Source organism: Bos grunniens, chromosome 23 (genome assembly GCF_055505025.1).
Source record: "Bos grunniens cultivar Pamir isolate PY7600 chromosome 23, Bosgru_T2T1.0, whole genome shotgun sequence".
Taxonomy (NCBI): Eukaryota; Metazoa; Chordata; class Mammalia; order Artiodactyla; family Bovidae; genus Bos; species Bos grunniens.
This window is the reverse complement of record NC_141187.1, coordinates 32005254-32029456: the sequence shown is the minus strand read 5'-3', so window position 1 is coordinate 32029456 and position 24203 is coordinate 32005254. Positions and strand designations below refer to the sequence as shown.

Here is a 24203-nt window from a genome sequence, read left to right as displayed (position 1 = left end):
CTGAGTAACTAATGAAGTTAAAGATCTTTGCTTGTTTGTTGGTCACTCCAGACTCCTTATCTGTAAATTGCCTGTACATAGTTCTTGTCAATTATTCTGTTTGACTGTTGGCTTTTTTCTTGTTTATTTGTTTATGCTCTTTGTATAATCTGGGTATTGATCCTTGTTGGTCATATGGCTCGCAAATATCTTCCATCAGTCTTCTGTTTGTAGTTTCCACTTGTTTCTGGTATCTTTTGATGTGGTTTTAAATTTTAATGTCAAATGTACTACATTTTTCCTTCACATTTTGTGCAGTCTGTGCATTTTATACTCAAGAGCATAAAGAAATGCTTCTAATTTTTTTATAAAAATGTGAAAGTTTTGCTATTTGACTTTTATGTCTTTAAACAATTAGAATTTGTTTTATTTTTCCATTTATCTCAAAACATTGCAGTGCCATTTATCAAATACTATATATGTACACTTATACACTGACTTGTGTACATTTATATTTATTTCTATAAGTAACTGTAGATTTTGGGACTTGAGTTCATGTTGATACCTTAGATTCCAATCCAACACCACAGGATCATTTTGGCCTTTCTCTTTTTCATGTTTGTAACTGCTTTTCTGACATGGGGAATCTGGCTCATGGTTGTATAGTTGCAAGGAGAGACCTTGACACCATAAGATTGCAGCTGGCAGCTAGTAGCAGATACTGTTTTGAGAATGGCTGGTAGTATCCTTGAGTTTGATACAGTTCAGAAAATTCAAGTTCTCAGTGATGCAGGAACGTGTCTGAAACCATATCCACAATGCGTCCCCCCACCCCCGCCCGGTTCCAACTGTGCTTGAACCACAGTTTCATATCTTGTGATGAGATATTTGTTCTTGTGAGAACAAATAACATTGGCCTGATGGGGGGGGGGGGGGGGCGGGCATTTATCTCTATCTTCAAAGTGGACATTGTGAACAATAAGGTAAATGCATTTTTTTAAGTGGTTAAAGCAGATGTACATCTTGTAAATCAGACTAACTTCCCTATGCCTCAATAGGTGAAATTTTCTTCCATCACTATCTACTGTTACTATCCCCATTTACAGATTGGGAAAGTCAGGCACAGAAAGCTGAAATAATTTACCAAGGTCACCCAGTTAGTATGTGGTAAAGCCAGGATTACTCAGATAACTTGGCTTGAAAATCTGCAGATCTAACTATTATGCCAGATGGTAAATGAGGGCTAGGAAGAAACAAGAGCAAAGAAAGGAGATAACAGGACTAGAGAGTTTCTGGAAGTGGGAAGCCTGAAAGCCTGCTTGGCTGAGAAGAAGCCATGGAAAATAGAAAGGGATAACTTATGTGCAGAGGGGGAGGGGGAGTGGAAACTTTAGTTACTTTTGCAGGAGCAATCTCAATGGCTTTGCTGGCAGTTTGCCACCTACAGTGTGTTATGGATGAATGGAAATTGAGGACTAGAATCAGAGATAGGAGGGCTTCCTTTCAAGTTTAATAGTTTAGCCTTGAAGGGGAGGAAAGAGAGTGGTAACTGGAGTGGGGCAGCACCCAGGGGCAGCCACTGTTTCTTCGAGCAAGGGCTTGGTAATATGTTCTGCTTCTTTGATGTTTCTGAGAGAAAGGGAGTGTCCTCCTGCCTGGAGCTCTGAGAAAACCCTGCTTTCTACTGAACTTTAGTGACAGTTTTATGCCAGCTCTTTAGTCAAGCTTACATCAGAGCATGGTATAGGCCACAACAGCATCCTTACACGATCGAAAGATCTAGTCTTATTTCTCATGATTCAGAGCCTGTCATCCTGCTTTCTCCTCCCCTAACTGCTTCACTTGGAGGTAAGGGCATGGTTGCTAATGGGTTAACTCGGGGACAACCACCGAGAGGCTCTTCCTAGAGGGCCCGGGAAGTGGTATTGATTCCCACTTGGGCTTCCTGTGCCCCACAGTCTCAATTCTTCTCCAGCATCTGGAGGCTGTTCATTGCACCAAGACATCTTTGGGGATACTTATTGTGGGATTCAGGGTGAGGTGCAGAGGAGGACGCTGCAGAGGCGCGGACTGCAGGGGGCAACCTGTGAAGCTGCTCCCCAGGTGTGTCCTCGCCCCTGGACACGCGGAAGGGGACCGCTGCAGTTTTATGGTCCTATAGTGATTGCCCACGTTTCAATAATTTTCCGAAGACATATAGCTCCCAAGTAGAGTGAGGCTCAAGTACTGCCTTGGTCCACGATGGCTAGGGAATCGAAGGAAAGCGCAGCTTTGGACGCCCAGTCTGCAGAGGACCGGACGGGGATCCTGACCGTGAAGGTGGAAAAAGAGGACGCCTCCGTCTTGGCTGCAGAGGCGCGCGCCCCAGGCAGCCCGGCTCCGAGCCCCGAGCACTCCCGCCAGCGCTTCCGAGGCTTCCGCTACCCGGAGGCTGAGGGGCCCCGCGAGGCGCTGAGCCGACTTCGGGAGCTCTGCCGACTGTGGCTGCGGCCTGAGACGCACAGCAAGGAGCAGATGCTGGAGCTGTTGGTGCTGGAGCAGTTCCTGACCATCCTGCCGACGGACCTGCAGAGCTGGATGCGGGAGCAGCATCCAGAGAGCGGGGAGGAGGTGGTGGCGCTCTTGGAGTATCTGGAGAGGCAGCCGGATGGGCCGATGCCGCAGGTAGAACAGGTTTAGTGTCTGCAAGCTGTGGTCGGCTTCTTCCTGAAATCTCAAGATCAGAGTGAGGGGCTTTTCTTTAAGATCCAGAAATTCTCCGTCTCTTTTGGTACTATAAACCTCTTTGACAGTAAGGTGAAGTCTCTGGACTCCTTCACATAATAGTATTTATTAAATACCTGAAGTAAAATATAAAGAATTAAAAGCAACTCAATTATATTGAAATACAGTTAGCAAAGTAGTAAATGTATGGTAACGTTATATATATGCTTTTAAAAATTAATGCACTAAAGAGTGAGATCGAGGGACAGGCCTAATAACTCTAGTATAATCTCAAAGTGGTGGTGAATATCTTTGATTAACATTTACTTGGTTGTAATGTGATGTGAAAACACCTCCAGTTTCAATTGGTGACAGTCTTTTGTACTGTCTGTAACATCTTGGTTTGTTGCTTCTGCTCATGATTGAATGAAATAATGAATTTTGCTTAGAGTCTAGTAAAAATAATTTTTCCTATTCATATTCATGGAATACTTAGGAGCGAATCTGTGGACCACAAGTTAGAAACCCCTGGGTTTGTATTTATTTACATCTTCCTGAATATTGTGTAAGACTAAGTTCCGTTTCAGAGAAGGCAATGGCACCCCACTCCAGTACTCTTGCCTGGAAAATCCCATGGATGGAGGAGCCTGGTAGGCTGCAGTCCATGGGGTCGTGAAGAGTCGGACACGACTGAGCGACTTCACTTTCACTTCTCACTTTCATGCATTGGAGAAGGAAATGGTAACCCACTCCAGTGTTCTTGCCTGGAGAATCCCAGGGACGGGGGAGCCTGGTGGGCTGCCGTCTATGGGGTCGCACAGAGTCGGACACGACTGAAGCGACTTAGCAGCAGCAGCAGCAGCAGCAGCCCTGTAATAGAAGAATCACTTCAAGTTTCAGCTTCAGGCTTTTCATTTTTTATAGTTGTTGTGGGAAATTCTAAGCTGCACATGAGCTAATGATTGTGACAGTGGCTTGAAAACCCATTAATTACAAATGTCTGGAAGGAAACCTGCATTTAATGAGGACGTACCATCACTAGGCCCTGTGTTAGGTGATTTCACACACTGGGTTCTTATTTGCTGGTTTGCAAAGCCCTGCAAGCTAGAAATTATCTTTTTTTTAGGATAAGAAAACATATTAGTGTTCTCTGAGAACTTAGCACCAGTTCCCAAAGAGTTTTCACAAAATCACAAATATAAATAATGAGGGAGCACAGAGTAATGGTAAAGAACGTGGACTCTGGAGTCATTCTGCCTAAGCTGGGTGACCTTGGGCAAGTTGCTTTAACACTGTGCCTCAGTTTCACCATTACAAGAATGCAGATAATAAAAATACCTAGCTAAGGTTGTTGCTATCTGCATTAAGTTAATATTCATAAAGCTCTTAGAAATAATGAATAGAAAGGAAATAGAAAGTACTGAGAAATAGAAAGTACTGGCACATAGAGAATGTTATAGAAGTGTCTGAATAAATAAATGAATGACTTTTAGGTCCTAGGTGGTGGCCAGGATCAAGAACTGCTCTGTTGCAAGATGGCAGTGTTGACACCCATTCAGAGGCCACAAAATATCCAGTTCCAGCCAGTGAAGGCTCTGCTCAAGCGTGAATCTCTGGGATCCATTCCAGACAGAGGTGAGTGTTATCTTCTGGGCAGTATGAATTCTACAGACTTCACCCAGTTTCACTTAAGGATCCCCTAAAGGACAGATTTGTGGATAAGTGCTTTATATGCCCATCACAGATCTACTTCTCTTTGAGACTGAGACCAGCAGGGAAATTTCAAACAATAGTGGAAAGCTTTCCTAATCAAAACTGGACATGATAAATAAGACTTTATTAAAATTGGTGTTTGGAAAGAGTTGATTTTTTTTAGCAACACAGTTATCTCCGTTCATTCAACATATATTTCTGGAGGCTCCCTATGTGGTAGCCAGTATTGGTGTTGTGGGTATCAGGAATAGCATGGTCCACAGCATAGATTTCTTCCTCCTGTGGAGCTTACATTCTAGTAAGAAGAATAGCAAATAAATTAATAATACACTTTCAGATATTGGTGAGTGCTATGAGGAACATAAAACAGAATGTGTAAAGCCTGTCAGAATATTCCAGAATCGTAGGACTTGTGCAAAGCAAAGAGTGTAAATCTTCAAAACCTGTCACTAGAACAGGGTGAAAAATCACTCAGTAGGAAACTGCTATATTTTCCTGAGTGTTCCCCATGTGCTGTGAACATTTGGGCAGATTTCCAAGGCAAATAACACTGGGATATGCCAGCCAACATGAAATCTTTATTTCTCAAAAGAGATCCTAGCCTAACCTATTTTCTGCCTCCTGCCAAGTTCACCTTTTATAGGAAAACCTGAAGTTCCCCTTTACTTCTCTTGAATCTGAGCAAGTTCTATATAAGCAGATTCCTATTTCCTTCTTTCTGGGCTCAGCCTAATCTGACTCTTCTTAGTCTTTTATAATAGAACTTAAGAAAAAAGTACTCTAAGCTTCTAAATAAATTTTAGCAAAAACAAATATCCTCTTATCCACTCTTTCCAGAATGTTCAAGATGAAAGACTCTTTAGATGGAATGCTTTGTTTTGCCTTTATGCTGCTTCCATTTCTTACCAAGGATCTGCCCACCAATTCTGTGCCTCTATGGAGCACACCACATCTCTTTAGGTCTAAGGATTTGAGCTGGCCAGGATCAGGAATTTTGGAAAGGCACACATGCTGTATAAACTTCTTTGTGGCAATTTATCTATGCAGTTTTTGAACTTGGATTCCACGGAGCAGGAAGGCTGAATGCCAGGGTAGATCTCATCCAAAGTGCTTTCCTTCTCAGTTCTCCAGGTTCCAAGGCTTGCCCCTGGGGGGCGCTGCAGAGAAGATGCCGTGATAGCCACCAGGTTCGCCCCAGGGTCCCAGGTGAGCTGGAGCCCCTCTCCCTCCCCCTGCACCCAGCACCCTTCACTACTGATGGGCTCCCCAGTAGATCTCTTTCTCCCCATTCCTCCTCCACCCTCATCCTATATGCATCTGGAGTTTTGAGTTTTCTCATCTATTCCAAGATTGCCATATGTCATTATTTTGGTGTTCACTTAAGAGGATTTTTCTGTTTCACTCCTAGCTGAGGGAATGTCTGTGCTTCTCGGTTCTTCCTACCCCATCTGTTTGGTCAACTCTTTCATCAACAAGATTTTCTTCTTCAAGGGAAATTTAGCAAATACAAACTGAAGATTTTGTTGTGATGGTAATTTTTTTTTTTTTTAAGTATCAAAAACTGTGCTGCTAGTGAGTAATATAAAGTCATGCTCTGTCCCCTAGGGACTTAAAGGAACACAGAATGTGTGTGCTTTTAGTCCAAGATACTGAACAGCATTTGCTTAACCTGGATTTTAATTTCTTACCTGGTCTTTCATGTCCTGCTTGAAGACCTCAGTATTTGAGGCTCTGTAGAATCTATTTTCCCTCACCTCAGACCTAGATTTCATTTTCCCTCACCTCAGACCTAGATTTCATTGTATTTTAAAATCATTGCTATAAATAAGCCCCCACCCCTGGTTTGCCAAAGCACATCACATATATTTTGAAAAGTTTGGATATGGTTCCACTCCTTCCACTGCATTTGTCCTTATTTTCCAAACCTTTTACTTTCTGGACTTTTTAGATATTTATGTGAAAGTACTTATTGTAATGTGTGTATTTCTTTCCTTTAATGGTTATTTTTTTTGATGAAGATATTATTAGAGACAGGGTTAAGTAGGCATAAGTGTACCATACATGTTTTTTTATAAATAGCCCATGTAAAGGGAATGTTCCTTCATTACATGTACCCAGTTTTTTTTTTTTTTTTTTTTATTGGAGCATAGTTGATTTATAATATGTTAGTTTCAGGTATATAGCAAAGTGAATCAGTTATACATATACATATATCCACTCTTTTTAAAAAATTAATTTATATTTTGGCTGCACCACACAGCATATGGGACCTTAGTTCCCTGATCAGGGATCAAACCTGCACTCCCCTGCAGTGGAAGTGTAGAGTCTCAACCACTGGACCATCAAGGAAATCCCTCTCCACTCTTTTTAGATTCTTTTCCCATATAAGCTGTTACAGAGTATTGACTAGAATTCCCTATGCTATAAAGTAGGTCCTTACTAGTTATCTATTTTATATGTAGTAGTATGTATATGTTGGAGAAGGCAATGGCAACCCACTCCAGTGTTCTTGCCTGGCAAATCCCATGGACGGAGGAGCCTGGTAGGCTGCAGTGCATGGGGTCGCTAGGAGTCAGACACGACTGAGCGACTTCACTTTGACTTTTCACTTTCATGCATTGGAGAAGGAAATGGCAACCCACTCCAGTGTTCCTGTCTGGAGAATCCCAGGGATGGGGGAGCCTGATGGGCTGCCGTCTATGGGGTCTCACAGAGTTGGACACGACTGAAGCGACTTAGCAGCAGCAGCAGCAGTATGTATATGTCAATCCCAATCTTCGAATTTATCCTTTCCTACCTCTTATCCCCTAGTAATTGTCAGTTTGTTTTCTACACCTGTAATTCTATTTCTGATAAGTTCATTTGTACCCTTTTTTTATATTCCACATATAAGCAACATTATATGATGTTTGTCTTTCTCTGTCTGACTGACTTGTACTCAGTATGAGTGCCTGGGGAGTGATTTTGGGCAAATGGAACTAACTCTATTGTTTTAGGGGCCATTTAAAATGGAAGATGTGGCACTGACTGTTTCCCCTGGATGGACACAGCTGGATTCATCTCAGGTGAACTTGTATGGAGATAAAAGGCAAGAGAACCATGGCAGCCTGACCTCCTTGGGTAAGACTTATGGACATTGATTTCTTCTAAGATTTCCTGGCTTCCTTTGTAAATTAGCATCTACTAGGCTATTAGAAGCTGTATGAATTATGTTTAGCATTGGAACCACCATGTCTGAATCCCAACTACTAACTGGCTATGTGACTAGTTTATTAATCCTTCTGAGCCTTGCTTTTTCTAAAAAAAAATGTATTTACCTATTAATATTTGGCTGTGCCTAGTCTTTGTTGTGGCATGTGGGATCCTTAGTTGCAGCATATGAAGTCTTTAGTTGCAGCATGGGAACTCTTAGGGCATGTGGGACCTAGTTCCCTGACCAGAGACTCAACCTAGGCCCCCAGCATTGGGAGCATGGAGCCTTAGCCACTGAACCACTAGGGAAGTCCATGACCCTTGCATTTTTATCTGTACTGCCAGTGTTCTGGTCAGTTTAGGTGGGATGAAGTAGGTACAACCTCTAGTTTAGATCTAGCTCATAGTAGATGCTCAGTAAATGCTGATTTCTTCCCCTTCCCTTCCTGTTGCTAGCCCTGACAGGAGAGGAGAGCTGAGGGGTCTCTTCAGGAAATGGACCATGGAACCATAGGGCGAGAGCTAGAAGTGATCTAGAGACTGACTGCAGAGCCTGGCCTTAGAGATGAGGATGCGGTGCAGAGACACACAAGATTGCCTGGCTTGTCTGAGTTCACACAGCTCATTGGCAGCACAGTAGGGGCTCCAACTCAGATCTCCCAGCACTGATGCCAGTTTTACTTGGTGGACCCTGCCACTGCCTGGGTTCCAGCCAGAAATGACTGTACCTTCCAGTGGTCACTGAATTCTGAGTTCCTGCTTTCCCTGTTTCTCACAGAACATTTCAGAAATTCTTTTACTTGCCTTGTTTACTCACCCCCTGCTCAGCCCTTTTAGTGTCTAACCCCAAGCACATGGCCCTGCCTTACTTTCTTGGCCCTTCTTACTTTACAGAATTTAGAGCCTCTGTGTGTATCCCCAGCACAGTCCTCGGTATTTCTCACCACCTTCCCTCCAGTCTCTCCTTTCCCAGGTTGCACCCTTCTTCCAACAGCCCCATTCCCATTCTCAGGTCTCTCTCCTCCCCAGCATCCCTGTTCTCCCCCTTTATTCCCATCTGCATTCTAATACTTACATCCTCATCCTTGCCATATACAGACCTTTGTAACTCTTGCCTCCCTAGGACTCATCACAAAGCTTTCCTCTGTGGCAGGACATAACTGACAGTTGCTGGCTGTTTGTTGTTCAGGTGGTGTGGTGCAACCGAAGATCAGAGAGCTGCCTCCAGATGAGGATCATCCAACACAGGAGCCCGGGCAGATACCATGCCACCTGGGTGAAGCCACTGGCCAGATTCCTGCTTGTGCAGAAGCTGGTGAACAGGAGGGCAGGTTACAAAGAAAGAAAACTGCCACAGGAAACAGGCGGCACTATTGCCATGAATGTGGAAAGACTTTTGCTCAGAGTTCAGGCCTGACTAAGCACAGGAGAATCCACACTGGGGAGAAACCCTATGAATGTGAGGACTGTGGCAAGACCTTCATCGGAAGCTCTGCTCTCGTCATTCATCAGAGAGTTCACACTGGTGAGAAGCCATATGAATGTGAAGAATGTGGCAAGGTCTTCAGTCACAGTTCAAACCTTATCAAACACCAGAGAACTCACACTGGGGAGAAGCCCTACGAGTGTGATGACTGTGGGAAAACATTTAGCCAGAGCTGCAGCCTCCTTGAACATCACAAAATCCATACCGGGGAGAAGCCTTACCAGTGCAACATGTGTGGTAAAGCCTTTAGGCGGAATTCACATCTTCTGAGACATCAGAGGATCCACGGCAATAAAAACCTTCAGAATCCTGACCCTGGACGGACCTGGGAGAGTCAGGGGAGGAAGGAAGGCCAGTGGGAAAATGTTGAGGTTCCTGTGTCTTATAAATGTAATGAGTGTGAGAGAAGTTTCACTAGGAATAGAAGCCTAATTGAGCATCAAAAGATCCACACGGGTGAGAAACCCTTTCAGTGTGATACATGTGGAAAAGGCTTCACCCGAACTTCATACCTTATTCAACATCAGAGAAGCCATGTTGGGAAAAAAATTCTATCTCCGTGACCCATGTCTTACATGCCAGAGTTGATGTTCCTTCCTCATTGAACTGAAGCCACCCTGGAACCCTTGCTGACTAGAAAACTGAGCTGAGCTTTATTTCCCACCACATATCATCAGGTGTTTGTTAGAAAAGAGAGTCTGAGATGAATTATCTTCTACAACCTAGAAGGTGATTGAAAAAAAAAAAAACTTGTTTGATAGGAAGTTATGGGAGCATTATCTGGAAGAGGTTGGACCTGAAATAGTTCTCACCTTTTAGACTTAAATGGGCTTCCAGGCTGTCTAATTAATCACTCTCAGCCAGCATTTTATGATGTCTTCTGGGTGGATGGCTCTCTGATTTGGGGGGCTGGTGTTCTGACTGCTCATTTGGCATATAATTAATCCCTCACCTGTTGGTTGGATCAGTGATGTCTTATCCCCACCCCACTGTGCCTTGTATACAGGTGCTATAAACATTTATGAAATATACCAGTGAAACGACCTTCATAGCTCTGAAAATCTAATGTCTGCATTGCTGATGACTTTTTAAGGCCATTTGTGCTTGTCTAATTCTCTGAGGGTCTAGATTCTGGGTCAATCTAGTATATTTACTGCCAAGTACATAAGATTGTCAGAGTTGGAGAAGTGTGTGTGTGTTAGTCGCTCAGTCATGTCCGACTCTTTGCCACACCATGGACTGTAGCCTGCCAGGCTCCTCTGCCCATGGGATTCTCCAGGCAAGAATACTGGAGTGGGTTGCCATTCCCTTCTCCAGGGGATCTTCCCAACCAAGGGATTAAACCTGGGTCTCCTGTATTGCAGGCAGATTCTTACCGTCTGAGAGTTGGGGTAGAGGAATCCACATTTCTTCACCAGCATAGGAGTTATAGTAAGAATGCCTTAAATAGCTTCTTTATCATTAAGACATTGTGAGACTGTTGCATCCATACAACTGCAGTCTGTAGTCAGCGTTAACGACATTAGTTCATATTAATTGTGCTGTTCTTTAGGGAAAACCTTTCACAGTCAAGTAAATAAAAAACAATTGATCAAGTCAGATCAAAATGGTTATGTATCTTGATATAAATCCTATGATGCTCAACAGCTTCTCACTTTTTGGTTGTCTTGGACCTAACCAAGTACCAAGACACCATTGATATCTCTCTCTCCCAACTTAGAGCCCATGGTGCATCAAGGCTTATGCCAGCTAGGCTTAAACTTCTTCCAGGCTAGAGGATTCACACCAGATATTTATAACAAGTATCATTCATGTTTTCAAAACTGCCCTGTGGTTGGGGAGAGGAAGACTGGGTCAGAGGCAGCCAACAATGATAGAGACCTGAATATCGGTGGTAGGAGAAAATGCATCTTTTTGGAAACACATTGGGAGTCCTGGGATCTGACAGAAATGATTCCACAACGTCCAAAGTATCAACCTGTGAAGTCAAGACTGTCAATAAGAATTTCTTGGAATCTCCTGTTTTCACTCAGATCACCTTCTGTGAAGCTCTTCAAAGACCAATACCATCTTCATAGGTGCGAGTGCCCTCTCCCCAGCTTCCAGCTTTACCAGATTATGCCAAGAATGGATTCTGCTTTGATGAAATCCTGGACCAGTTTTGTTCAGTCACCAGCAGAACGTTTTCTGTTCTCCAGTCCCTTGCTGGATTCCTTCTCTGAAGAACCCCAGGCTGACTAGGGACTTTGCAAACTGTAGGCCTCTCCCAGTATCACTTCCCTTGGGTCTTTCATTGCCTTCATTATTCCCTCATTGGAGTATAATTTAAAACTATTTTTCTAAGAACTTGCAGACTTTCTCCAGTTAACCTTTTCTAGCCTGTAAAATTTTCCTTTTATATTAACTGTATTTTGGGTACCTCCATAAAGCTTACCATTTCCTCTTCTCTCCTTACCTTTATTTTTCCTAAATGTTTTTTAATAGCCCTGATCTTAAACACTGTTTTTTGGGGATTTTTTTTTGGTATTTGTTTCTTATGTCATGTGAAGAGATATACATGAGAACCTTTTACAAACCAGAAAGCATTATACACTTACTCAATAAGTATTATCTATTGAGATTAACAAAGGACCACTGTGCCTCCTTTCACTCTTTCTGCTCCTTCTGAAGCTAAAAATCTTCTCCAGGGAGGAGGGGAGGATCATAGAAAAATACTTTTCAGTGCCTGCTGTGCCTGACAATGAAGGGGATAAAGCATAGACATACACATGCATACATACTTGGGCTTAGACTTTCAGTATAATAACATTGATAAGACTTGCACATAAAAATAAGACAGTGCCAGAGTTGGGACTCCATGCTTCCACTGCTAGGTGCATGGCTTCAATCCCTGGTCGGGGACTTAAGATCCTGCATGCCATGCAGTACAGCCAAAAAAAAAAAATTGTTTTTTAAATAAGGCAATATTCTGATCAGTGACTTGTGAATGATGAACTGAATACTGTGAAAGTTCAGAGGAGAGAAATGTTACTTCTGCTGTGTGCTATTTTTATTACATTGACAGGCTGATACATTAGCTACAGAGACTAAAGGAGTTACCAGATTTAGTAACTAAGGCAAGTTTGAAGAAGTAGTGCATTGTAAGGGCCTTCAGTGCCAGAGCAAGGGGCTTAAATTTTATTCAGTAACGCTGACATTTTTATGATAAAAATATTTAGGAAGCTGTCTGGCACTATTGTATGATTTCAGATTAAAAAATTATTTTTCTGATAGGCTTTTGGACACCCCACTTTTGTATATAATAGATGTGTGTTTATAAATAAGTGAATTAGAAAATGGGTTTTAACTCTAGCCTATTTAAAAGGATGGTCAAAAAGTTATTTTCAGATGAAAATTAGACCCAGTAAAAGAAGCTACTTAGTTAAGATACAATCAGTATATAAAGTGAAATAAAATATCACTTTTCATGTTTTTAAAAACTGTTTCTAGGAATTTTAGTGTCAGCTGGCCATTCACTTCTCCAACTGAAGCAATGCTGAAATCTACCATTTTATTTTTCCTTCCATTTCATGAATAAGTAACTAATTATAACTAATTTTTTTTAACTTGGGTAAAATGAGTAGCTACAATGAAAAAAGATTTTTAATGAATAGCCCTCATAGATGTGTTCTTATTTTTTAAATGGATTTACTTGGCTGTACCAAGTTTTAGTTGTGGCATGTGGGATCTTGTTCCCTGACCAGGGATTAAAACTGGGCCCCCTACATTAGGAGCTTGGCATCTTAGCCACTGGACCACCAGTGAAGTCCCCTAGACATAGTCTTAATTTTGGTAAATATGTGTGTAATCCTACAAAAGATTCTGTTTCTCTGCCTTCTTTAACGGAAAAAATGAATAGAGTGCCAGCTTACCTCACAGAATTGTGAGGATCTATCCTACAAAAAAGAAGTGCTGGGTAAATAATCTGAAAACATTAACATTGATAGAGAAATGGAGATTAAATGCTCTGTTAGCTGAAATATCTATATATTGGAATGACAATTGTTTAATAGTAAAGGCTATCTTTAAAAAAAAGTGTCCTAATACTAGTATATAACAGTGTTGATCTTATCTTGTAATGATGTCCCAAGTCATCTGTGTGGTTGCATCTCAGTTATTCATATGAGAACTTTAACCACTCAGTAAACTTAATTTACCTACATTTCACTAAACACACTTTTTAGTCTGTCTTTTGTTATTCCTCATGATAATTAACATTGGGTCTGATGGGTTCAAATGAGGAAACTTTTTTTTGGTCAGTTCTGTAGATGTGGTACCTATTTTGAATGTTTCAAGTGGAGTTGCTACTACAGAAATACTTGGGGATGAGTATTTTCCTGTGAATTTTTTTGTTAGCATATTATTTGTAGAAATATCCTTTTATTTCTGCATCTACCCACATTTCTCACTTTATCTATGGCATTAGCAATTCCTTTTTGTTTACTGCATCAACTGAGACCTTGGAATTTCAGCACAGCAAGCATTCCTGGTCTCTTTTCCCAATTAATGACTGAACATTATGATATATTCTTACCTGTTCCATGTCTTTTATTTATTAGGATTTGAGTTGTCATCCAAAAGCCTATGCACAACTTTCCAAATTCCTGTTTTTATTCTAATTTCTAAGCTACTTCAAATTTTTGAGGGTCTAAAAAAAAATCTGAGCAATCCTAATGTAACTTATTTGTATAAAATAATAAATCATGTGATTATTCCTTTTGTCTCAGTGAATTCTTAAACAGCTAAAACACTGCATAATTTCCAGGCTGTTAGAAAATAACTGTACTTACAGGTATTAACTAAAGTGTTAACACTTTGAACCATTTCCTCCACTCTGTTCTCCAATTCTGCCCATCAGCACTGGGAGTCTGTGAAATGGAATTTGTAGCCTTTCTGATGCACTACAGTTCAGGGTATAGGACTGGTGTGGTGAAAGTGAAAGTTGCTTAGTTGTGTCCGACTCTTCTTGACCCCATGGACTATACAGTCCATGGAATTCTCCAGGCCAAAATACTGGAGTGGGTAGCCTTTCCCTTCTCCAGGGGATCTTCCCAACCCAGGGATCAAACCCAGGCCTCCCACATTGTGGATGGATTCTTTACCAGCTGAACCACAAGGGAAGCCCAGACTGGTGTGGGGCTGAGACATATTTGCTTACAGATAATCTATAATACTTACCTTATCCATTGTGATATGTATGGTGAAATACATGTGACAATTCATTTTTAATACTCCCTCCTATTTGCCAGTTTCTAAGGCAGCATAGAGTCCCTTGGACTGCAAGGAAATCAAACCAGTTAATCCTAAAGGAAATCAGTCCTGAATATTCATTGGAAGGGATGGATGCTGAAGCTGAAACTCCAATACTTTGGCCACCTAATGCAATGAACTGAATCCTTGGAAAAGACCCTGATGCTGGGAATGATTGAAGGTGGGAGGAAAAGGGGATGGCAGAGAATGAGATGGCTGGATAGCATCATGGAGTTGATGGACATGAGTTTAAGCAAGCTCTGGGAGTTGGTGAAGGACAGGGAAGCCTGGCGTGCTGCTGTCCATGGGGTCACAAAGAGTTGGACACAACTGAGCAACTGAACTGAAGAAATCATATTTTATGGCAGAGCACCATGCCAGTCCTTATCCCCTAAAATCACATTACTAAAATTCTACTTGGATCAAATGACCTAACTTGGTTCTGTTTAATTTCTCCATTTTATTCGTTGACCCTAGCATCAGGAAAACACCATTGCTAAGTTCTGTCAGCAGTGGCCACAGGACTGGAAAAGGTCAGTTTTCATTCCAATCCCAAAGAAAGGCAATGCCAAAGAATGCTCAAACTACCGCACAATTGCACTCATCTCACACGCTAGTAAAGTAATGCTCAAAATTCTCCAAGCCAGGCTGCAGCAATATGTGAACTGTGAACTTCCAGATGTTCAAGCTGGTTTTAGAAAAGGCAGAGGAACCAGAGATCAAATTGCCAACATCCGCTGGATCATGGAAAAAGCAAGAGAGTTCCAGAAAAACATCTATTTCTGCTTTATTGACTATGCCAAAGCCTTTGACTGTGTGGATCACAATAAACTGTGGAAAATTCTGAAAGAGATGGGAATACCAGACCACCTGACCTGCCTCTTGAGAAACCTATATGCAGGTCAGGAAGCAACAGTTAGAACTGGACATGGAACAACAGACTGGTTCCAAATAGGAAAAGGAGTACATCAAGGCTATATATTGTCACCCTGCTTATTTAACTTCTATGCAGAGTACATCATGAGAAACACTGGGCTGGAAGAAGCACAAGCTGGAATCAAGATTGCCGGGAGAAATATCAATAACCTCAGATATGCAGATGACACCACCCTTATGACAGAAAGTGAAGAGGAACTAAAAAGCCTCTTGATGAAAGTGAAAAAGGAGAGTGAAAAAGTTGGCTTAAAGCTCAGCATTCAGAAAACGAAGATCATGGCATCCGGTCCCATCACTTCATGGGAAATAGATGGGGAAACAGCGGAAATAGTATCAAACTTTATTTTTTGGGGGCTCCAAAATCACTGCAGATGGTGATTGCAGCCATGAAATTAAAAGACGCTTACTCCTTGGAAGGAAAGTTATGACCAACCTAGATAGTATATTCAAAAGCAGAGATATTACTTTGCCAACAAAGGTCCATCTAGTCAAGGCTATGGTTTTTCCAGTGGTCATGTACGGATGTGAGAGGGACTGTGAAGATAGATGAGCACCAAAGAATTGATGCTTTTGAACTGTGGTGTTAGAGAAGACTCTTGAGATCCCTTGGACTGCAAGGAGATCCAACCAGTCCATCCTAAAGGAGATCAGTCCTGGGTGTTCTTTGGAAGGACTGATGCTGAAGTTGAAACTCCAATACTTCGGCCACCTCATGCAAAGAGTTGACTCATTGGAAAAGACCCTGATGCTGGGAGGGATTGGGGACAGGAGGAGAAGGGGACGACAGAGGATGAGATGGCTGGATGGCATCACCAACTCAATGGACATGAGTCTGAGTCAACTCTGGGAGTTGGTGATGGATAGGGAGGCCTGGCGTGCTGTGCTTCATGGGGTCGCAAAGAGTCGGAGACGACTGAGCGACTGAACTGAACTGAACTGAAGTTCTGTCTTAGCTTTCCTGTCACATTTCAAGTCTGCTAACTGAGCAGGTCAACTTAACTATAGAAAACCAAAATGACGGTAGTGTCTACACATTTTAAGATCGGGGGAAACAATCTTTTGCATGAAATATTTGCCATTTTAGAGAGCGAACAAAATGTATGCAGAGCGTAATTCCCAAACCACAGTTTCTGAAGAGAGCATCTAGGTAAAGAGAGAATCTGGACTGAGTTGGATGCTTCCCTGTGTTTCTGTGAATTTAAGAATACAAATCATAATTCCAGTCTTCACTTAACTCAGGCCAAGCTCAATTTTTTATTTTAAAAGAAGTTCTGGGTTTTGCTTCCAAGTGGGACTTGGTAGTCATTAAAAAACGTATCTCTGCTATGAAAATAGTGGACGAGGTCCTTTTTAAGGGGTAAACAAGAGGAGTGGGAGAAGTGGGGAACCTTCACCAAGGGGTAAAGATAAAGAGAGCCGGAGTGAGAATGGTAGAAGAGAATGGTGTTAAGATGCTTAAAGGCAAATAACCAGGTAGAGAACGGAGTGTTTGAACAGGAGAGGGATTCACTGATGCGAATTCCTCTTCTAAATATTCCCACGGGGCTCAACATGGGACATGTAAATCCCCAAAACAGGCGTTTCCACGCCCTCTTTATCTGCTCTCCAGAAGAGGCCTCCTTGCAGCCTCACCTAAAAACGGACCTTACAGCCCACACTCGGATTAAGATCCTCGCCTAGCAACCGCCGGAAGCGGAAGTCGTGCTCTGGACCGGAAGTCGTGCTCTGGACCGGAAGTCGTGCTCTGGACCGGAAGTCGTGCTCTGGACCGTTGCTAGTGCGCCTGCGTGGGCGAGAATTGCTGGCCAGTGAGGAACTCTGTAATAACCGCCAGTTTGAAAGACCGGCCCATGGCGCCAGTGTTCCAGTCCAGCTACCCAGAGGACACCCCGGGCTCTGGGAGACAGCGACGCAGCTCGTCCAAGAGCCCGCCATCCGCACAGGCCAGACACTCCCCTTGGGTCAGCCGTACTCACTCCCGCGACCGCGAAGGCCTCAGGCCTTCGTGGAGTCGGTCGGGTGTTGGAGCTTCTTACCCCTTTAACCGCCCTGGGTCTCGAGAGCGGCCCCCCGGGCTCCGCAACTACGACTTCTCATCCTCTTCTTTCTCCTGTGGAGGGTACCGTTACCATCAACACCACTATGTGGGCAACAGGCAGTGGGCGGAGGACTGTGAGAAAGAGAAGGAGGAGAGCTATCGCCAGAGGCGGCTGAAAGAGAGAGAAAGGATTGGGGAGTTGGGAGCTCCTGAGGTATGGGGGCTGTCTCCAAAGTTTCCTGAGCCAGATTCTGATGAACACACCCCGGTTGAGGATGAAGAGGTAAAGACCAAGAAGAGCAGCAGTTCAGATTCCAGCTCCGAAGAAAAAAGGAAAAAGGCCGGTCGTTCAAAAAATAAAAAGAAAAGAAAGAAAAAGTCCAAAAGAAAACATAGGACATATTCTGATAATAGTGACAGTGATTCGGACTCCGACACTAATTCCAGCTCTGATGATAAAAGGAGAGTAAAAAAAGTCAAGAAGAAAAAGAAACGCAGAGCTAAAAAGCCCAAGAAAAAGAAGACTAAGAAGACTAAAAAAGAATCCAGTGACTCAAGCTATAAGGATTCAGAAGGGGAGTTGGCAGAAGACGTCTGGATTGAGCAGTCAAAGATTGCAGATAACATGGATCTAATAGGTCCAGAGGCACCTATTATACACACCTCTCAAGATGAGAAACCTTTGAACTATGGCCATGCTCTGCTTCCAGGTGAAGGTGCAGCTATGGCTGAGTATGTAAAAGCCGGAAAGCGTATCCCACGAAGAGGTGAAATTGGGTTGACAAGTGAAGAGATTGCTTCTTTTGAACGCTCAGGTTATGTTATGAGTGGTAGCAGACATCGCAGAATGGAGGCTGTGCGCCTGCGTAAAGAGAATCAGATCTATAGTGCTGATGAGAAGAGAGCCCTTGCATCGTTTAACCAAGAAGAGAGACGGAAGAGAGAAAATAAGATTCTAACTAGTTTCCGAGAGATGGTGTACCGAAAAACAAAAGGAAAAGATGATAAATAAGGACTTTTGTTCCATGGCAGGACTTTCAACAATTTTATATGACCAAAATTAAAAGGCTTTATGGTGCTACTGTACCAACTGTAAGTTCCTTAAGAAAAAGCTGCTTTTTAAAATTTCTTTAACAATTTTGTTAAATTTAACTGAAAAAATTATATGTGTACGTGTTTTTAAAAATATTCAAACACTATAGGAGGAGAGTCAGTAAAATATGGGTCTTCTAGCCCCATCCCTAATCCTTCCCTCCTAAGAAATCTCTTTTTGGTATTTTCTTTATCTATCCATGAGTCCTGTTTAGGTACAAGCATGTGTATTGCAGGATAAAAGTTGGAGCTATTAACCTAAAGGGTTGTTGTTTACCTGTTGTTCTGACTTTTCTCTCTTCCAGGGCTTCATTTCCTCATGGAGACATTCATTTACCCAGGGACAACCAGGAGAACACCACAAAGAACAAAGGATTCAATTGAGTGTATACTTGTGGTTTGCATTTAACAGAGTTAAAAGTTAGTTTTATTGGCTCATTTTCCTCTTCTAGCTTGTTTCCCTTAAATAATAGGCTGCCAAAGCTCCTGAGTTTGGTTATGTATTTCCTGGTCCACTTATGAAGAGGGAAGGAAAATTTTTGTCTTGGCATTCCAAATAAGACTACTGAGACTCAGCCTAATTAGATTAGCTTAGGTCACATGCCCCGCTGCCGCCCTCCCCCCGCCCCATTTCCGGATATATCATTGCCACGAAAAGAGAATGACTTACTCCTGATCTGCCGAGTTGCTCACCTTATGGACTATGGGTAAGGAATGGATACCTGAGTATCCATATTAGAGTAATGTTAGGAAGGCAGGGGTAGGCAACCAACAGGTGCCCACTACAGTTCTGAATGACTTTTTAAAAAAATATAGTACATGTGCTGAAAGCCAACATTTTTTTGAAAAACTTGGCTTTGACTGTCAGAAGCCAAGGACCTCATTGAAAGAGTCCTGGGGTTTACCCATAAAAATAGACATTAGAAAGATAACGATCCAGAGTGCTTGGGTATTCCAACGAGTAGATTAGGTGCCAGCTAGACTAGGAAGAGAAAGAGCAAAAGGAGGAGGTATAAAGAGATGGTTGGTAGAGCTCATGAAATGATCAGATCAGGAAGGACCATGTGGACAAGAGAGTTAACCTGGAGACATTGGTTAGCACCAGTGCTGGAAAGACATTTAGGGCAAGCTCCACTTGTGGTCTGTGATAAGACCTTTATTGTCATCTAGTGATATCTGACCAAACTTAGACTTTCAGTACAAATGAAAACTATCTAATTTGGATAAGCCCCTTTTCAAGCCACAAGACCCTGGAAAGACCACAGAGCTGAAAGTGAAAGGATGTGGCTCTAGAATCTGGCAGGGCAGAGTTGATGTAGAGAGGAACTTTTACCCTGGATCACACTAGCTTGACAGTGGATCACACTAGCTTGAGATTTTCCCAAAGAGAGTTGGGTGAAAGCCCTCTTGTTAGGTATGTACATTTCCATTTATACCACACTATACAGAAGAATCTACATAGCTTGGAGATATTTTATATCAATGCATATAAATAGATCTTTTTAATGACTATAGTATTCCAGTCTATGGATGAACCATATTATATCTGATGTTTAGGATGTTTTTTGTATTTTGCTAGTATACAACACTTGTAGTGAAAATCTTTGTGGATGTATGAGGGTTATCATCTGTAGCATGCTCATCTAAAAATAGAATTAATTATTGGGCAAAAAAGAATGCTTTGTGTCATCTAAAAATGGCCACCTAGAAGTGGAATTATTGGATCAAAGGGAAGGTATTTACTAATATAAGTGCTTTCCATGTACTAGGCAATATAGCAGATATTAGGGATAAACCAAAAAGCAAATTAAGCTTGATACCTGCCATCATAGAATTTTACATGCTAACTTGGGGAGACAGACTTTAAATAGTTAATAGACAAATAATTATAAATTGTAGTATGCTATGAAGAAAAGAAGGGGCTAGAGCCAGAAATGGTGGATGTTTTTGGTAGAGCGGTCAAAGTCTAAGAATATTACATTTAACCTTAAAGTGCTTTTAATAGCCATTGTAACATTGCTTTCCAAAGAGGATGCACTGGTTTATACACTCACCTGCTAATATTGTATTTCTAAACCTTTTGAATCTGAATCTTTGCCAATCTGATAGGTGATAATGGCATTTCACTTTTATTTAAGAGTATGGTTGAGTATGTATAATAATTGTAATTCTTTTGTGTGTGTGAATTATCCACATTATATATTTGTGTATTTTCCTATTGAGTTTCTGATCTTTTTCTTATTGATCATAAGAACTCTTCAAATAATAAATAAATCAGTTCTTTATTACAGAACTTGAAGATACTTTCCCCTTATTTGACTTTTGAATTGCTTTTTTGGGAAACACTTGATCATATTGCCCTTTAAGCCCTAAAGACTCTAGTAGCCATTCAGTGAATTGTCTTTCTTACGTGAGGAAAGGATGTAGCTCAGAAACTGTGGCTCCTAAGTAAACCAAGGTAAGACTGGTGGACTTCTGTCCCTCTCTCTTTTGGCTGCACCAGGCTGCATACAGGATCTTATTTCCCTCTGCACTGGAAGCCTGGTGTCCTGACCCATGGATCCCTTGGGAATTCCTCATCTCTTTGCTCTTAACCTAATAAATTCAGCTGCATTTTTATGAAGATACTTATGAAGTTTTACTATCAAGCATGAGGGAGGTTTTTTGGTTTGAGATATGTGTATGTGTGTGTTTTTCCATATAAAGGAAGTATCCATCTATTCCTCTTTTATTAGGAGTTTCCCCATTTATTCAGAAATGTTTGTTGAATTTTATTAAATGACGTTTTAGCATTTGTAGTTATTAGTCTATTAATATGCTGGTTTTAAAGTTACGGATTTCCTAGAATTAAATTATGTGTTGTTTATTAGATTCATTTGGAAGTTTTTGATTATTTAAAACAATGATTGACTACAAATTTTTCTATGCCATAATTCACAGTAATGAATGAGTATGGGTGGAAGCAGAGAGAATAGTGGAAAGAATCATTACAAAAAGATACTTGTATCTCATGGCTATAATGCAGTAGTGCCTCTACTGATCATATAGAAAAGGAAGCTTTTATTTTAAACATCATGCACCTGGACCTCTGATGGAAACATATAGATGACCATTTTGTTTACAGAAATGAGGATAATCTTAGAAAATGAAAATCGCAAGTTCAAAAATTGATTTGTATTATTAGTGAAATGTAGCTCTGTCTTGGTAAAAATGGTATTTTGATTTATTCTCACTTTATCTACCTGTACCGCTTCCAAAAAATACAGCCTACTTAAAAATGCACACCTTGAATTCTTTTAAAAAAGCTCTTTGTCTAGCTTCATTGTGTTTTTATTTTCATGATATCCAATGCAATGACAATAATCTCAGCCTTGATAATATGGGTGACATTTAAGCCAACCATGGTAGGGAGTTTGAAAGTGGGAATGAATGAATTAGGATATATTTGCTTCCTTTTAAAATTGAAATTTATGTTTACCTCTTGTATAATTTTTTTGAGGGAAAGCTCTTGAAAAAAATGAGATATGCATTTTCCCCTCAGGACAGAATTATTAACTTTTAATTAGTAAAATATTCGCATTGATTGGATTTGTTAGCCTAAGGAAGTTTTTAAGTATATACATTTTACTTTAACTTTTTTTTTAAGTTAAACTTTTAAAAGATATTTTTAAGTTTTTGAGACACAAGGGGAAAAAGAACTCTGTTGATAATGGAGTTTTTTTTCTGTTATGATAATTTCAGGCTTGAAACAATGTGAATTGTGTGATAAAACAATGTTTAGTAAGATATATGTTTCAAAATTAACCAACTGATTAAACCAGTTTGTTCAGATTTTTTAAAGGGTTTATTTTGTTCACAGATAATAAAAATACAGTTTATGATGATGTGGGCAAGAGAGGGAATACTTCTATTTTCTTTGGCAGAATTTATTTTGGTAGTGACACCACCCTACCCCTCCCCCCTTCACATATTTTGCAGAGAATAATGGTTGATTATTCTCTCCCATGGTAATAGACTGTAATTGAGGAGGACCCTATGGGATCTTCCTGGTACAAACACCTCCCTCCTATCCTCTGCTGTAGCTCCTCTCTGATGTACATAGATAATAGTATCTGATGCACTCTCCTGGGTTGTCTTACAGATGCTAACATTACCACCAAATGAAAGAAATGAAATACTTGATGATCATGCCTCTAGACCTACAGTCCCAAAGTACCAATAAGGTGACTCAGACTGCCTTATTTGCCTGGTTAAAGAATCTGCCTGCAACGCAGGAGACTGGGTTTGGATCCCTGGATCGGGTAGATTCCCTGGAGAAGGGTATGGCTACCCACCCCAGTTATTCTTGCCTGGAGAATTTCATGGACAACTTAACCTAAGTAGTAGTAATGTTAACCATTCTGTTACCTCAACACCAACCAATCAGAGAACTGTGCAAGAGCTGATCAGGTTCCTGACAACCCTGCCTCCCTCACCTGACTTTTATTTTATTTTACTTGCACATCCCTTGAATTTAATTCTAACACCACATCTCAGAAAGTCAAATTGTGTTTTTCATATGTCCTCAGTATAGGCAACATCAGTGTCTTTCTGGGTGTTCCCTTCATGGTTCTTACAGCTGGGAGAGAGGTTCTCTTCTACATGCTTTAGACTGATTCTTTGAAGAGGGGTGGTGGTTTAGTCACTGAGTCATGTCAGACTCTTTGTGACCCCATGGACTGTAGCCTGTCAGGCTCCTCTGGCCCTGGGATTCTCCAGGCAAGAATACTGGAGTGGGTTGCCATTTCCTTCTCTACCTCACCTGACCCTTAAAAAATGCTTTGGTGAAACCCTTTGAGGAGTTGGGGGTATTTTTGAGCACACACCAGAAGTTTTCCTTGCTTGGTCCTGCAATAAACCTCGCTGCTCCACAACGCCCACATTTTGGTTTCTTTGGCCTACTGCATCTGGCACACAACCTTGCGTTTGGTAACATTCCTTAAGTTTTTGTTACCTTAAACCTTGCAAATATACATTCATTGTATATTTGCATATGTACATACATACATGTTCAACTTAAAAATACTTTTATTTTTGCCACTGTATTTGATAATTTTTTTAATTGGGGAGAATGGTAAAATATGTGTCCGTGTCTTAATTAGGTGAGTGAGCAAAGTGGAATACTGGCTGTGATAACACTAAAGTGAGCTGGCCTGTTTCCGTGCCTGTATATGTGTGCTCTGGAGAAGGCAATGGCACCCCACTGCAGTACTCTTGCCCGGAGAGTCCCATGAATGGAGGAGCCTGGTGGGCTGCAGTCCATGGGGTCGGGAAGAGTCGGACACGACTGAGTGACTTCACTTTCACTTTTCACTTTCATGCATTGGAGAAGAAAATGGCAACCCACTCCAGTGTTCTTACCTGGAGAATCTCAGGGACGGGGGAGCCTGGTGGCTGCCATCTGTGGGGTCACACAGAGTCGGACACAACTGAAGTGACTTAGCATAGCATAGCATATGTGTGCTCAGTCATGTCCAACTCTTTGCAACCCCATGGACTAAGGCCCACCAGGTTCCTCTGTCCCTGGGATTTCCCAGGCAAGAATACTGGAGTGGGTTGCCATCTCCTACTCCAGAGGATCTTCCCAACCTAAGGATCAAACTTGTGCCTCTGAAGTCTTCTGCATTAGCAGGGGGATTACCGCTAAGGTTGGTGATGGATAGGGAAGCCTGGGTGCGGCAGTCCATGGGATCGCAAAGAGTTGGACACGACTAAGCGACTGAACTGAACTGAGGG

The 24203-nt window shown here is 41.6% G+C and overlaps 2 protein-coding genes across 5 annotated transcripts; both read left to right on the top strand.

Annotated features, from left to right (window-relative positions):
* Positions 1-1476: 1476 nt before the first annotated feature.
* Positions 1477-13827, top strand: ZKSCAN4 (zinc finger with KRAB and SCAN domains 4). Of its 4 annotated transcripts, XR_015152261.1 has the most exons (6): positions 1477-2643; positions 4176-4317; positions 5519-5601; positions 7392-7515; positions 8777-9802; positions 11107-13827. XR_015152261.1 is itself a non-coding variant. In XM_086369769.1 (5 exons), exons 1-5 carry the CDS (start codon positions 2221-2223, stop codon positions 9634-9636), a joined length of 1632 nt encoding a protein of 543 aa, XP_086225895.1. In that variant the 5' UTR covers positions 1477-2220; the 3' UTR covers positions 9637-13827. The 4 variants fall into 4 exon arrangements, 3 of the variants coding, with proteins under 3 accessions (XP_086225895.1, XP_086225897.1, XP_086225896.1); XM_086369769.1 differs by having other exon boundaries at positions 8777-13827; XM_086369771.1 differs by lacking the exon at positions 8777-9802 and having other exon boundaries at positions 11107-11519.
* NKAPL (NFKB activating protein like) lies at positions 13821-20721 on the top strand. Its single transcript, XM_086369810.1, has 2 exons — positions 13821-18428; positions 18734-20721. The coding sequence occupies exon 1, from the start codon at positions 17149-17151 to the stop codon at positions 18346-18348; it is 1200 nt and encodes a 399-aa protein (XP_086225936.1). The 5' UTR covers positions 13821-17148; the 3' UTR covers positions 18349-18428; positions 18734-20721.
* The last annotated feature ends 3482 nt before the right edge of the window (positions 20722-24203 follow it).

What these genes read in the sequence shown, in the direction of transcription:
- ZKSCAN4 (XM_086369769.1), top strand. Translation starts at nt 2,221, where the DNA reads ATGGCTAGGGAATCGAAGGAAAGCGCAGCTTTGGACGCCCAGTCTGCA. An exon ending in GGGATCCATTCCAGACAGAG is followed by an intron (nt 4,318 to 5,518) that starts GTGAGTGTTATC and finishes TTTCCTTCTCAG; the next exon opens with TTCTCCAGGTTCCAAGGCTT. An exon ending in TGGCAGCCTGACCTCCTTGG is followed by an intron (nt 7,516 to 8,776) that starts GTAAGACTTATG and finishes TTTGTTGTTCAG; the next exon opens with GTGGTGTGGTGCAACCGAAG.
- NKAPL (XM_086369810.1), top strand. Translation starts at nt 17,149, where the DNA reads ATGGCGCCAGTGTTCCAGTCCAGCTACCCAGAGGACACCCCGGGCTCT.